The 14,155-nt window shown below is 43.8% G+C and overlaps 1 protein-coding gene across 1 annotated transcript; it reads right to left on the bottom strand.

Annotated features, from left to right (window-relative positions):
- Positions 1–1,098: 1,098 nt before the first annotated feature.
- On the bottom strand, positions 1,099–13,083 carry gucy2cb (guanylate cyclase 2Cb). The gene is made up of 27 exons (XM_068583165.1): positions 12,888–13,083; positions 12,171–12,283; positions 11,845–11,912; positions 11,383–11,598; positions 11,067–11,188; positions 10,307–10,409; positions 9,882–9,996; positions 9,244–9,385; positions 7,665–7,747; positions 7,367–7,475; positions 7,009–7,090; positions 6,469–6,571; positions 6,221–6,280; positions 6,065–6,130; positions 5,719–5,823; positions 5,483–5,569; positions 4,326–4,458; positions 4,060–4,197; positions 3,864–3,940; positions 3,696–3,787; positions 3,416–3,574; positions 3,135–3,327; positions 2,869–3,043; positions 2,538–2,636; positions 2,339–2,433; positions 2,109–2,185; positions 1,099–1,999 (listed from the first exon to the last, which is right to left on the bottom strand). The coding sequence occupies exons 1-27, from the start codon at positions 13,081–13,083 to the stop codon at positions 1,786–1,788; spliced, it is 3,222 nt and encodes a 1,073-aa protein (XP_068439266.1). The 3' UTR covers positions 1,099–1,785.
- Between the last annotated feature and the right edge of the window lie 1,072 nt (positions 13,084–14,155).

Raw genomic sequence — 14,155 nt, 5'->3', positions numbered from 1 at the left:
CTCACATGATCATGGGTGTTATTACGTGCATTTTTTAAACTTTTTCTTTTTTAAATAGCTAGTTTTAATATTTTAGTTGACGATTGAGTCGTTTGCAGACAAGGTTTTGGTGTTTGTGTAAATTTCTTCCAGTGCATGTTTTTGTTTTGAGAATACCATTTTTCATAAAGTGTTTCAGTAGAGAGGAATAAAGCTCACGATGCAGCGTGTGTGTAAGACGTGTGTGTCTGTGTGAGAGAGACGTGTGTGTGTGTGTGCGTGTGTGAGACGTGTCCACGCTGCGCTCGCTGAAGGCTCAAGCTGTTTTGTATAAAAAGCCTTTTTTTAAATGTATTTTTTAGTACGTTCAGTTATCTAATTTATTCTCGCTGTTTATTTTTCAATGTTACACGGTAAAAATAATTTGGTCTTTGACGTGTGTGTGTGTGTGTGTGTGGGGAAGGGGGGTCTTTTGGGTGACTATTTTTTACTTGACTCACTTTTAGTTTTGTTATAGAATTATATTCATCAGGTTTTTTTGAGTTTTATTTCACAAAGCTGAACAGACTCTTCAAGAAATGGCGTTTTCCTCTCACATGAAAACGTGTTGCCATTAGGTCAGTTTTATACACATGTTTGCATGTCCAGGTGTTCGCTGGATCCACGCTTCATTTTCTTCTTTTGCACACTACGTGTTGAGTTGTTTCTGTACAATAGTGTGTTTTCACTTTGTCTTTGTGTAAAAGTCTACTTAGCGGTCTTCTCTCATTATTCTGTGCAAAAAAAAACGTCTTTCAGGCAGCTGTGGATAGAAAACTATTTTAATCTGATGCTGGAGTTTTTTTGTTTTTTCTTCTGCTCTCCACAGAGCCTGGATGTCTGTATACATGAAACAATGTGACACATGCATTGTAACGCCTCAGATGAACCTGAACAGGCTTCATGAAACGCTGTTTTGATTTCATTTAACATTTTTATTTTTCACCTGTAAAACACAATTTTCCACAATGTGAAAGGTGATATATTTTTTTTATTTAATGTAAATGAATGTCACCATTCTCAACAAAAATAAATCTTTGTCTTTTTGGTTTAAAATACAGATTTGAAGATCTCGTTTGTTTCACACGTCACACGCCTGAAACAGCAGCGCTGCCTGTGCAGCCGGCAGTGAATCATCTCACGTTTATCATTGAGGATGAAATGTCCCAGACATGCAACTGTGGCCCAAAGTCTTCACACATTGATTATGAAATACAGACAAATATAAAGTAACCAGCAAATAAATGAAAACTGGACAAATTAGGGATTTCACACAATACAATTAACTTTAAAATGTTAAAAGTAATATAACATCACTGGGTAAAATGTCAGGATGCTTTTATGGATAAATATTTCAGCAGATAAAGGTTTTATCCTGGTGTCCGGTCGGCTATTCTTGCAGCAAAAAGTCCCTTTATGAATGTCTTGTTCCTTTCACTCAGGAAATAAATGTTTTACAGTGTTACGTTCCTTTAGACTCAACATTGAGTGTTTCTGATAAATAAATAAGGGCCTTTTGAACCAAATCTAACACTTGTTATAAGAATTACATTTATTCAGTACAGCAACTCTCATAGAACATGATTCACAAGGTGCTTTATGAATGAAAGAGAAAAAAAATAAAATTACAAAAATCTTCATAAGTCACTTATTCGTATTTTCATCTTTCTGGTTTAATTAAGGTACACCTGCATCTTTGCTTGATATTCTCATGTCTGTTGGCTGCCACGGAGAGGACTGACAGTGATGTCGTCTGCAGCCGGTCTGCTACAGGAACGTACTGAGGGTGTTATCCACGGTGGCCAGGTGCAGGTACTCGGGAAGGTCGCCCTCGGACTCCACCTCTGACTCCGGGCCCTCGTGGTCCTCCTTGCTCTGACTCGAGAGCGGCTTCTTCCTCCGGATGGAGCCTCGAGAGCGCCGCTCCAGGCACGTCAGGATCATGTTGGCGAGGTCCTGCTGGAGCCGCTGGACGTTCTCGCTGGAAAAGCAGGAGCCAGCGACATGAACAGTGAAAAACGGCAACAGAAAAAAAAAAGCTACAAAATGAGCAAAAAATACGTCACAGATTGCATTTTTCCGCAACTTACGTTGTGGGTGGAGTTGGGAGGTCGTAGTCTTTGCCCTTCTCACCTGTCAACCAGTAGGTTGTCTCTGTGCCTTTACCCTAAAAATAAAACACATTCACACAATTTTTCATCCATGTGTGAATTCTGCAGACATCCACACTTCAGTCGACGCTTTCTGCCCAATTGAGTGTTTCTAGCGTTTTAAAAATGGTTCTGACATGTTCAGTGAATGTAACGAGGCTCATCTTCACCTTCAGACACGTTTCTCCTCTGATCTCATACTCAAACTTGCAGTCCGTCCTCTGCAGGATATTTATAGTCGGCTGACTGACGTGGATCCGCAGGGCTGCAGCATATTATAGATAAAACAACAGACATCTGTTTTTTTGCCAAAGGCTTGGCTGGAGCGCTCGAGGTTAGCAACGTGAACGTCTTCATTTCTCCACTCACGGTGTCCAGTAGACTCCATACGAGAAGCCGTGTTGACCGTGTGTCCAAACAAACAATATCTGGGCATCTTTATCCCCACGACACCTGCAGCACAGGGACCTGGACACACAAGTATTTTCAACCGGAAATGAGTTGACAGCTCAAAAGGAAGGAGAAGATTTCAGAAGGAATCGGGCAACGGTTGCAATGGAGCAACGTAAAGGTTGTGGCCTCACACGGCATTTAGTTCAACAGACAGACAATTTAAAGCGTTCAGTTGCATTTACACTGTTCACACTTTAATGCAACATGGACAAATAATAAACACAATCCAGAGTGTGGTGCCGTCTACCTGAGTGAACGCCGATGCGTATCCACACCGGGATGCTGGGCAGGTGTCGGAGCTGGAAGTTACAGATGAACGCCAAGATGTCCAGCGCCATGCGGCAGATATCCACGGCGTGCCTGTTCCCGTTCCGCTTTGGGAGCCCGGAGGCCACCATGTAGGCGTCGCCGATCGTCTCCACCTGAGTGCGGATGGAGGCAAAATGCTGGCGTCTGTGTTGCCTATCTAGATTCCCCCATCTCTTCTCTCCGTCACTGCGGCCGCGTCGTTACCTTGTACACGTCGTGGTGGCCGACGATGCTGTCGAAGCCGCCGTAGATGTCGTTGAGCATGTCCACGACTTCCATCGGCGTGCTGTACTGGCACAGAGTGGTGAAGCCCACGATGTCGCTGAAGTATATCGTCACTTCCTCGTACAGCTCTGGCTCCACCACGCCGGTCTCCTTCAGGCTTTTCACCACCGGGCTGCACAGAGAGAAGCCAAGACAGGTGAGACACCATGATGCACCCTGTGCTCCGGCAGTAGGATGTATCGCCTCAGCGGCTGACAGACCCAGGGAGCAGCATGTAGTTGAGGCAGTCCGCTCGGTCCCTCTCAGCCTTGTAGAGCACCGTCCTCTCCTCCACCAGGTGCTCCAGGTTTCTGGAGTACATCTGCAGTCTTCTTATCATGTTGTCCATGTAGCTCTCATTGTCCTGGTTGTGAATTTTACTGAAGGGAAACAGAAGAGGAGGGTGAGAGAAATGAAGGGGGTTAAAAAACAGTAACTTTCATTCAAACAAGCTACTCTACTCGAGGCTAACATGAGAGTTCAAATAAAGACGGCCATTACCTGATTATTTTCCCCAGACAGTTTTCAACCCTCTTAAAGTCAGGCCTTTTTTCTGGATCTTCATCCCAGCAGCTTTTTATCAGCATGTACACCTACAGGAGGACACGCAGCTTTAAAGACACATCAGACACACACGTTCGCAGATAAACACGACTAGCGTTGACTCACCTCTAATTCCTTCTCCGAAGCTGACTCCAAGTTAAGATCAGGTCTGAAGGAGGACATGATGACCTTGGCGAGCTTTTCTGTTTGCGAACACATGATGTATGAGTGACTGAATTCCTCACACTATTGCTGAGTGTGAGCATCACATCAAACATCTCAAACATATTCAAACGGCGGCTGTGGCGGCGCGTCGTCCCACCTGCGCGGTCGGAGCAGCACTCGGTGTAGAAGGTGCACTTCCTGAGAACGATCTCGTGAGCGATGATGGCAAAGCTGTACACGTCTCCTTTCTGAGAGGTGCCCTGTCTCTTCAGATGCTCCGGAGCGGTCCACAAGTCTGAGATGAGGAAGAGGAGAGAGGACGCGGGAAAAGGGTGGGAGGTGGGGTGAGAACGGGATGAGATTCACGGGGAGAACGTAAAAAAAACTCAGCGTGGGACCAGATTTCTTTTCTCTTTTTTTTACCTTTGCCGAGGCTGAGAAAGCTGTTGCAGCCAAAGTCTGTGATCTTCACCACCATGCGGTTGTCCACCACACAGTTGGTGGACTTGAGGCGACCGTGCACCTGGATCTGGCTGGCATGGAGGTAGGACATGCCCTGCACGGAGGAGTCAGCATTTAGGCTAAAGGAGCGGTACATCATCATCTCTGGCCTCTACTGACCCCTGCTGGCTTTCAGGGGGAACAGCAACAACAAGTTCCAGCTCAAATATTCAGCTTGATATGAACCTGATATGCCCTCTAAAATATCATATCACCACATGTGATTACAGGGTTTGTGGTACATTCTGTATACAGTTTCAGGAGTACTACAGTAGGATGCTTCTTATAAGACATGTAGGGAAAACCATGTATTTTCCTGTGAGAGAAGAAGGAATGATTTAAATATTCCCTTCATTTGAATCTATTTACTTTTTGAAAAACTTCTACTGTATGATTCACTTTTCTTCATACATTAATGTTTGTCAAAGAATGTCAAAGAACATAGTCAGGAAATACAAAAGTAGTACAATTTAGAAATTTAGAAAATAAAAAATAACAACCGGTAACAACTGCTTACATTACAGATTATTTTTGGCAAATGCCAGAAGACAATTTCTGAAACCATCGGGCCGTTCTGCCCTGAATCCTATTGGTGGCGTTCAAGTGCTCTAATTGGTTACAGGTGTTTTCACAGGTGCACTCTGATGACAGGTGATTGATAACTGGGTGTGGTATTTAAATGGAAGCGTATAACAAACATCACACACAGACTTTTAGTTTTTAATGATGAGTATATTGTAGATAACTTTTAGATTTTTAAACGTCGTGTTAAGCAAACAATGTCCTTATGGTTTATCACACCTGGTAATGAGATGCATCGCTTCTCGCTTTCAATAATCGTCCCACAAGTAGCAGTTTTTGTTACTTGGTGATTGCAAAAAAGTTGATCCGAGTCGAGGTTTTATTAACAGAGTTGTGTGTATATGGAAGAACACGCGAGAAGTGCGTCTGCGTGGCGCTGCACACATGGCGCCATCTCATCGGTCATTCATAAAGATCCATAAACGCCAAATACAATACAGCACCTCAAAGTCACGTAATGTGTTGTTCGACAGCACAGCCCCGAGTCCCTGTCTTACCATGGCGATGTCGTACATGACGGAGATCTTGAACTCCCAGTCCATGAAGGTCTCCTCCGGGTACGACACCTTGTCATTCAGCACATACTGGGAGAGGGGAGGGACCAGAAATCTGGTGAAATGATCGCACTCGGAACGGTTATTTGGTTTGATTTTTTGCTCGTCCTGTAACGAGCTGCGGATATTATTGAGGTGTAAATGGAAGTAGTGATTTGCTATGTGCAAACTAAACGTACCTTGAGCGACCCCCGCTCTCCGTACTCAAACACTCCAAACACACCGTGGTCCATCTTCACCGTGCCGTAAAACTTTGTGAGGTTGGAATAGTCGATTTGCTTGAGCTGCGGAGAAAAGACGAAACAGAAGTGGGACAGAGGTCCAGCTGGGACAAACGTTAAGACAGGATGGGCACACACACACGCACACACACACACACACACACACACAGGACTGAATGCATAAAGACAATGAATCAGTAAAATGCTTGTGTCACACAAACCACCTGCTGTGTGTGTGTGTGTGTGTGTGTGTGTGTGTGTGTGTGTGTGTGTGTGTGTGTGTATGTGTGTGTGTGTGTGTTACCGCGTTGAGTTCTATCATCCGGGCAAAGTCCTCGTCAGAGTACTCCAGCTCCTTGAGAATCACGATCTGAAATCGATGGCAGCAGCTTCAGTCACACCAGCGGTCAGATCTAAACGTGCAGCTTGCGTGTTGTCGACTGGATTGAAAACCAGCTACCTTCTTATCGTAGAGCGCACGGCGGATCTGGAATTTCCCGAGTTTCCTCTCATCTTCAATCTGAAGGGGGCAGATGAAGTTACCAGAGCAAATATGTTCAAGTTTGCATTGATTTAAATGTCTTGTGTGCTGTCATTTCATCACAGATGTCTGACTGCAGGACAAACCTCACTGTGCTGTTTGGGTCAATAAGTAAAAGTGGAAAAGGTGCCTCCGTGCTGACGGAGAGAGGTTGACGCTTCATTTACCTTCAGAGAGATGACGTTGAGCTGGTTGTTCTCCAGCAGCGTGACGAGGTCAGAAGAGATGTGGAACCAGCGCTTCCTGACCTGCCGGTCTCTCTTGTTCTTTCTACACCGGCCAAAGAGACACCCTCATAAAATACTAAATACAACGTAGCACAGTGAACCACATCCACGGGCACCCAACACGTGCACTTTCAATATCTGCTCACCCGTGAAACTCAACTACAATTTTTTTATTGGAAAAAAATACAATATTTGAACATGAAACCCTTCAGGTTGGTCAGAGAAAAAAGTCTTTAAAGAGATCCAGAAACTGCCATTGAAAGGTTTTCTATAGCAACTGCATTTTATTAACATCCATCCATCCATACGAGCTGTTAAAAATAGATATAATGCTCTCTCTGCTCCGTTGCTGTTCATCGGCTCACGCTACCTAATGACATGGAGTTGTGTTGCCTGTTACGTGCCTGCTTTTGGACTTTCAAGTCCTCCACTCAATACTCAATGTCCTGCACACGTCTGCCTGTCTGGCCTGTGACTCACCTGTAGAAAATGAAGGCGATGGTGGCCACCACAACCACCGTGACAGCCAGCACGATGACAATGATGTTATAAATTGCCGGGTCTGAAGGAGTGAGCACAAGAAACTAAAAAAAATCAATTGGTTACTCCAGCGAACCCAGACTCACGGGGCAGTGTTCAGGTACGTTATGTCTTGAAGGACTCGAGCGTAGCGCCGCCATGCATCGAATATTTCTGTGTTGAAAACCATCCTGTATTTATCCTGAAATGTAGTTCATTGTGAGATTCCCACTTGAGCTTCGTAAAAGCTTGTAAAAAGACATTTCACTCTTCATAACACATCCGCAGACTGTCACTAAACTCCATCATCTACCCGTACCTTTGTTTGGTGTGAAGTTGGGAAGCTTCGTTCCCCAGATGAAGGAAGGGTCCGTCTCCGCCACGGTCGTTTCTTTGAGCTCCGTGTCGAATGTGAATAAAAGTTTGTACTGTGGAGTACAAGTGAGGAGAAATGTACACATTTCAGAGTAATACACAGTGTGACAGCAAGAGATTCAGCAATGTGAGGTTTGATTGCGAAAGATCTCCGTGAGATACTGCTGACAAAAAGTAGAGGAGCTGCGTGTTCCTTTGAATATTCACTGCTGAATGCAAATCAACACAGCAGAACGATGTACCTTCATGTTGTTTGTGGTGTAAATGACTGAGAGATTCACGTCTCTGTCTCCATGATTGTCCAGCTTGTAGTTTCCAGCACTTCCTGAGAAGAACAACAGTGACGTCTTCATTCACAAACATATGGCAGACAACATGATGTTGTCAGAAACCTGTGTGCTGTTGACTCGTTTGACTTGTAATGTTTTTTTTTTTCCTCTTCCTTTTCTGTCATTTGAGAAGAAAAAACAGGCACTGATGAAAGAGCGCGACAGAAAGAACAGCTTCTCTTTGAGTGTGTCTCTCCATCACACGCTCACCCCCCAATTACACACAGGCTACGTCCAGCTGCCGCCTGCCGGCTACAACACCTCATCGCTTCATCTTGTCAGCGAGGAAGATAAATAAGTGACAGCAGTTGGCAGCTTCCATCTGCTGGGCCTCACACACACAAGACCATAACCGATGTCAGCTGTGAGGACAGCTTTCATTGGCAATGAGGTCCTGTCATCAGTATTTTCACTGCAAGTTTGTTGTACAACCTCACACCTTGTGAGTACTTTGTGAGCTCTTTGCAGTATTTATAGACTCTGTGTATTTATAACTTTTGAGCCAATTAAACCAGACTAGGAGTCCACAGCTATGCTGCCCTGCGAGGCTGTGCTGAATGTGAAGGTTAGCATGCTCATATGCACCCTGAGTGCTGCAGGGAGGGAGTATTTGTGTGTTAGCATCTCACTTAAGTTAGCATCTTACTGGTTCTCTCGACAGAAAGCCAATGGGATTTTTCCATTTGATGTTGGATGATAGCAGATGATAAACTCTGTGGCGAACACAAGTTCATGATACTTATGCAACTTGTTCAGCAAAGATAATCCCAAAAAAAATAACACCACTCACACTTCGTGAATTTTGAAGCGTGAGTGCAATCGGCAGAAGTTAAAAGCCTAAAACTCCAGCACGATCACGTGAGCACATTCGCAACACGGCTGTAAAGGCGGATTGATCAGCGTGATAACATGTTGTTGTCCGATTTGGCCTTTTTTAAAATACATGAATTTAAAACGACCTCACGGACCTTCTTTCAGGCATCTAACGGAAACCCCCAGAAGATGTTTTACTTTGAAATGCAGGAAACTCATTTCCTGGTTCCAGCCGTCCTTCCTGCAGCATTCAGACAACGCCAACAGGCTGATGCTCAGCAAGTATGATTTCTTTCCACCAGTTTAGCGTGTCAGCATGCTAATGTTTGCTAATTAGCACTAAACACAAAGTAAAGCTGAGGCTGATGGGATCATTATTAGTTTAGCATGTATTTGGTCTTCAACCAAAGTGTTGGAAAAATGTTAACGATGTCTTCAATATTTTAGAAACCATCTCGACAACATTGTCTGGTCTCTGTTACTCTCCACCCTCCACCAAATACATCTATTTCACTCTTTTTCCTCTTTGATGATCTTTTCTCAAAGGGTTTTGGGGTCATCCCAGAAATTGATCCAAAATGATTTATTCAACATTACAGCCAGACTGACGACGGGCAGGAATGTTAAGTGCATTAGAGGTTCATTTCCTCTCTCCCAGTGTCTCTTCCTCCTTCCTTACCATTAAAGGAGATGTTTCTGAAGTAATTCACATTGACATACTCCATCTGCTGAATCTCTGACGGAGGTTTTTTAGCAATTACCCTCATCACCTCGCCTATCAGCAGCACTGAATCATGGTACGCGGCCATGTAATCATTCATCTGCAGAAAAGAGAAAGAAAAGTTGATGATTGGATCTACTTTCTCGATAAAAGTTCCTATAAGAACAACTGCTCCAAAGATTATTCAGAGAAACAGGAACACTGATGCTGGAAAGAGATGTTGCCTCCTCCAGTACCAAGAGTGCGATAAAGTGCAACTACAGCAACTCCACTGTGACAACAAGACGGCAGGAAGACACTCGGCACGTCTCACGCTTAACCCCTGCAAAAGAAAACTTTTCAAACATTTGGGTTTAAAGATAAAACAGGTTAAACTAACAATATATATCATGTTAGTCAGTGAGCTGGTTGGCAAACGTCTATAGCTGTTTCCTTAATGCTAAGCTAAGCTAACCATCTGCTGACCTATTTGATTGCTGAGAGTGACAGTGAATGCAAAGAGGCAGTGAAAGCGCATTTCCCAAAATATCAAACTGCTCCTTCAAACAGCAGTGAAAGGAAGAAGGGAGTGCAGTAATATGGAGACGTGTCCACACCGTGTTGTTGTCCTTCAGGTCCGCGTTGATGGTGTAGCTTCTGGTGTTTGGCATCGTCAGCACCAACACGTTCCTCATGGATGGCATGGACGATGTGTTGGTGTAGTATTGGTCACTGTGGCGAGGAGGCGGGGGAAAGTTATTTAAAGTGATCATGTGCACAGCCAAAAACATTGAAAGAGGTTATACATCAATATAAACAGCATGATTGATTAAATGTGTGTGATGTTATCTATTTGTCATATAATGTGTGTATTATATCTCAAAGAAGGGTGTGGGAATGAAAAGAGACATTTGTAACCCAAACTGTACAATAAGTCTGTTTAACTTGTTTACAGTTCAAACAACCAAGATAAGTAAAACTAGACCGACGGTAAATTTAGAGATGGAAGAAGAGATTGAAGGAATGAATCAAGAGCACTGACTTGTAAAGATCAATAAGGATGAAGAGAATATCTCCGCTGTCGGCCTCTTTGTGACATCTTTTCACCTCCGCTACGTCCTCTGGTGATCCACACACGATAAACACTGCAGACAAAGAAGACTAATTTAACGCCACAGACCAGTAGTGCACGCATGCTTTTTAACACAGAAGCCTTGGAGCAAGGCAAACGCTCTGTTCCTTTTTTTTTTTTTTTTTTTTTTTTACATCATTCATCAACGAGGAACAAAAAGCTATGGTGTGTGCACAAATCGAAATGTCTGTCTAACAGTATCCGCCCCGGGCTATATCACAGGTCTCAAGAGTTGTTGAGATATCATTTGTCCTGTGTCCCATCTGTCCCCTCCACTACTAAATGCTGCAGTTTATTTGTCCATGTTTTGAGATACCCCTCTCTCAGGTTTCTGCCTTAACACAAGGAGGGCAATGTGAACAAACATGCCAGTGTGACCTGTGGATTATCCATTTATCTCCATTATACTGACAGCTGATACTGGAATGAAATTAACCTTTATTGTACTACTATATAAGTATATCAAGTATGTGTTACTGCGAGCTGCCCAAATGAAATCCTTTACACCTCCATTGTGTTGGGAGGGGAAGGACAGTTCAGAAAACTGGTCTCTTAAGCCAAAAGCGGGATAGTTGGCAACCCTGACTCCACTCTTGTATCGGTACTGCTTAGATCCTGCAGTTAAATCAGACATGAGGATGTAGTGTACATTTTGAAAGAAAAGTCTTACGGTTGCTTGTCCTGTTATTGGGGGACATCATTACTTTTTTCAGGTCCGCTGGGTTGCGCAGCACTGTTCTCGGAATATTTTGAGTAAACTGGCTTGAGTCTGTGTCCAGTGCATTAACATACCTGTGGAATAGCATCAAGTATAACAGATGTACATCATATCATTTCAACACACAAGCCATACCTGTGCGTCTTCCTCAGAGACACTGCCGGCCACGCACACAGCAAAATGCAGGCGCAAGGTGATCACAAACGGCAAACGTTACTGTCATTCACACCTCCGCTGTGCTCTCTAAGGACATCTCCTGGTGACTCACCAAAAGCAATCCTCAGTGTTGGTCGGTTTCTTGTAAACATAGGCCGTCTTCCATTCAGGTTTGAGTGGGTTGTCGTCCTTCCAGAAGTGGACGAAAAACTCATCGATCTTGCGTGCCGGTGGCAGGAGGCGCTGCAGGTTGCGCGTGTAGTCGCAGGAGAGACCAAAGCTTCCCGCCGACATGATGGGCGTGCTGAGCTTCAGACCTTTCTCCTGACTGACAGGGAGACAAACAAGGAGAGAGGAACAGGGTGGAAAGGGAGAGAAAGATGGATAATTGCATGAACATGGAGGCATACAATGGTAAGGTGGATCGAAGAGACATCCACTATAGGAGTAGAGCCCACATGCACTGTGTCCTGTAACACATTTAGACAAGTCAAACACTGTTTGAATATGTAAACAATGTTTTTCAAACATACAAGCACTTATGTAGAGTTGAGCTAGGAAAAAAAGCACTTACTCGAACATTTGGAAAGTAGTGTAGGTGCAGCTGGGACCAAGCACGGCACATCCCAGGGAGTTCTCGCTCTGCCAGAGAATACAAACAAGTTTGAGTTTTTGTCTGTTTCACTTTGTGTGCACTGCTCCTGTGGCTAATTTTAGGCGCGGTCTTGTTCTTGCTTTAAACTACATGTGATTAGCTGTTTACGTCGTGCAAAGTCTGAATGATGTAGCCTCTGAGTAGACGTAGCTTTTAATCCTCAAGGTACACACTAAGCACACAGGCAAGTTAAAAGCAAGTATATCAATATCATGAGTCTGAGTTGGATGAAAATATTTACTTACCATCAGGCTCTTTAGCTCGTCCACTCCCTCACACGCGCTGCTGTGGCAGCCTGTGCGTCGGTAAAAGGTCGGTTTGATACCGCCAAATTTAGCTGTGAGATTAAACCCTGTCCCTAAAAAATAAAAATAAAATGAATTATGGGTATCCTTCGGTCGTTAGTTCTCTTCTCCAAAAAGCAATTTTCATAGTTTAGTGACCAGAAGCATGCAGTGCAACAACTTGTCTTCTCTAAAATGAGCAGTAAACGTTAGCATGTCGCGCTAACTAGCGTACCACCCGGGTAGTTTAGCTCAGTTATTTCCAAGAGCAGCAGCAGTTAAAACTTTTGTGGTGTTACATGTTATGTAAAAAAAAAAGAAGCCCTGTTCATGTCTAGCGCTTCCTCTGTGTGCTGTCGTATTACAGAGCGGGAACCTGTCCTGGACGCGACCTTTGTCGAAGGCAAGGCCAATGTTAGCGGCTCTATTTTGCTCTGTAGGATTTGGGGGAGTTTACAACAACACTGCACACAGACACATCATTTTATGACACTACCTGATGTTTCATAGAATACAATACGAATGTATTCTGCAAATGTTTGCAGTCTAGTCCCAAATGTATACGTCAGAATCCACAGTGATGCAGTTTAACATAAATTGAGTCATAATGTACATTTCTGTGAACACATGCAAATTTCTTAATGTTATTTTGTTTAGTATTTTTGTATACTTTATTACCTTCTGCAGTATTAATGGTTGAGTCTGTCTCAATGGCCTCCAGTATTTTGTCCTTCACAATTCTCATACTCCAGGGAGACTCGTCATCTTCCAGCAGGACCACATTGATTGTAATCCCATCCAGACACTGTTTAATGCCCCGACACGGAGCAGCAACAATCCCCAAGACGCACAACCACCACCACCCTGTTCCCATCGTCAGCTCTGAAGTTTATGAGCTGTTAAAGAGAGTCCATGATCTGCTAAACCCTTTTGTGAATGTCTTTCTGAATGTCTTGCTTCTCTTCCAGAGTTCAGTGCAGTTAGATGACTAAATGCTCCAGGAACTTCCTATTACGTTGTGTTTGTTGCCATCTGATCGACAACAGGAACTTTACTTTACCGGAGCGATGTCCAGTAGCTGAGTCCTTGTGTGTGTTCTTCTCGCAGTCCCATTGACAATCTCTCTGTGGCGGCTCACCTGTCCTTTCCACATCAAGTTGTTAATATACAACCTTTAAAGCACGGAGGCGGGTCATATAAGCTTCTCACTGGTGTTGTGCCAAGGTCTACATGAATTGCAAACTTCAAACGCACAAACACACAGAGCACCGATTGTAGCTTGAGCTTGCTAGTTATATCAGGATGGGCATTTTTACCAATAATGATCTTGTGCTTCAGGACAACTGGATATTTGATGTCAATGCCAGGCCTTGCACTCATGTCACATGTGGTAAATGTATCTGGACGTAGTCATGCGGTACATTATATACTTGTTGGGACATGAAACCCACATTGACAGCAACACGTTTCCATCTCTTCCTCTCATTAACTTCATCGTGTGGTCCTGGTCTTTGCAATTTATCTGTGGCGCAACATTGTCTCCACTTATTGTTAATGGTGTTCAATATTATTTTTATGTCCCTCTCTGATTGGCACTTTTCAACACTTAGATCTTGCTGTTTCTTTGGTAACTCTTTGTGGACTTCTAGCAAAATCCTAAAGCAAAAGCTGTTTATTTTGAGCCCAGTTACAGCTTTCATTTTGAAACGCTGTCCAGAGTTAAGCAAGGAGGGTGTTGTAGTTGTTCCTTGGGAGACCACAACAAGAGAAGAACAAATATGAAGTCTGCATTGTTGTTATCTCTTTCTTTACATCTCAAAAACCTGCTATTTCATTCGAGTGTGACGACCTTCTACACCCACTGTACGTGTCTGTGCTGTCACTGTACGTGTCAGAAACAGACAGACAGCAAACACAGACACACAGCTTGTAAATGTCTGAACGAC

Source organism: Clinocottus analis, unplaced genomic scaffold (assembly GCF_023055335.1).
Source record: "Clinocottus analis isolate CAN_PGR_092001 unplaced genomic scaffold, fCliAna1.0.p SCAF_19, whole genome shotgun sequence".
In the NCBI taxonomy this organism is placed as follows: domain Eukaryota; kingdom Metazoa; phylum Chordata; class Actinopteri; order Perciformes; family Cottidae; genus Clinocottus; species Clinocottus analis.
This window is presented reverse-complemented; position numbering and strand designations above follow the sequence as displayed.

Coding starts and splice junctions, on each gene's coding strand:
- gucy2cb (XM_068583165.1), bottom strand. CDS start 13,083: ATGGGAACAGGGTGGTGGTGGTTGTGCGTCTTGGGGATTGTTGCTGCT. Junction 6,131..6,220: donor GTGCGCTCTACGATAAGAAG/GTAGCTGGTTTT, acceptor CATCGATTTCAG/ATCGTGATTCTCAAGGAGCT. Junction 4,198..4,325: donor CTTTCTCAGCCTCGGCAAAG/GTAAAAAAAAGA, acceptor TCCTCATCTCAG/ACTTGTGGACCGCTCCGGAG.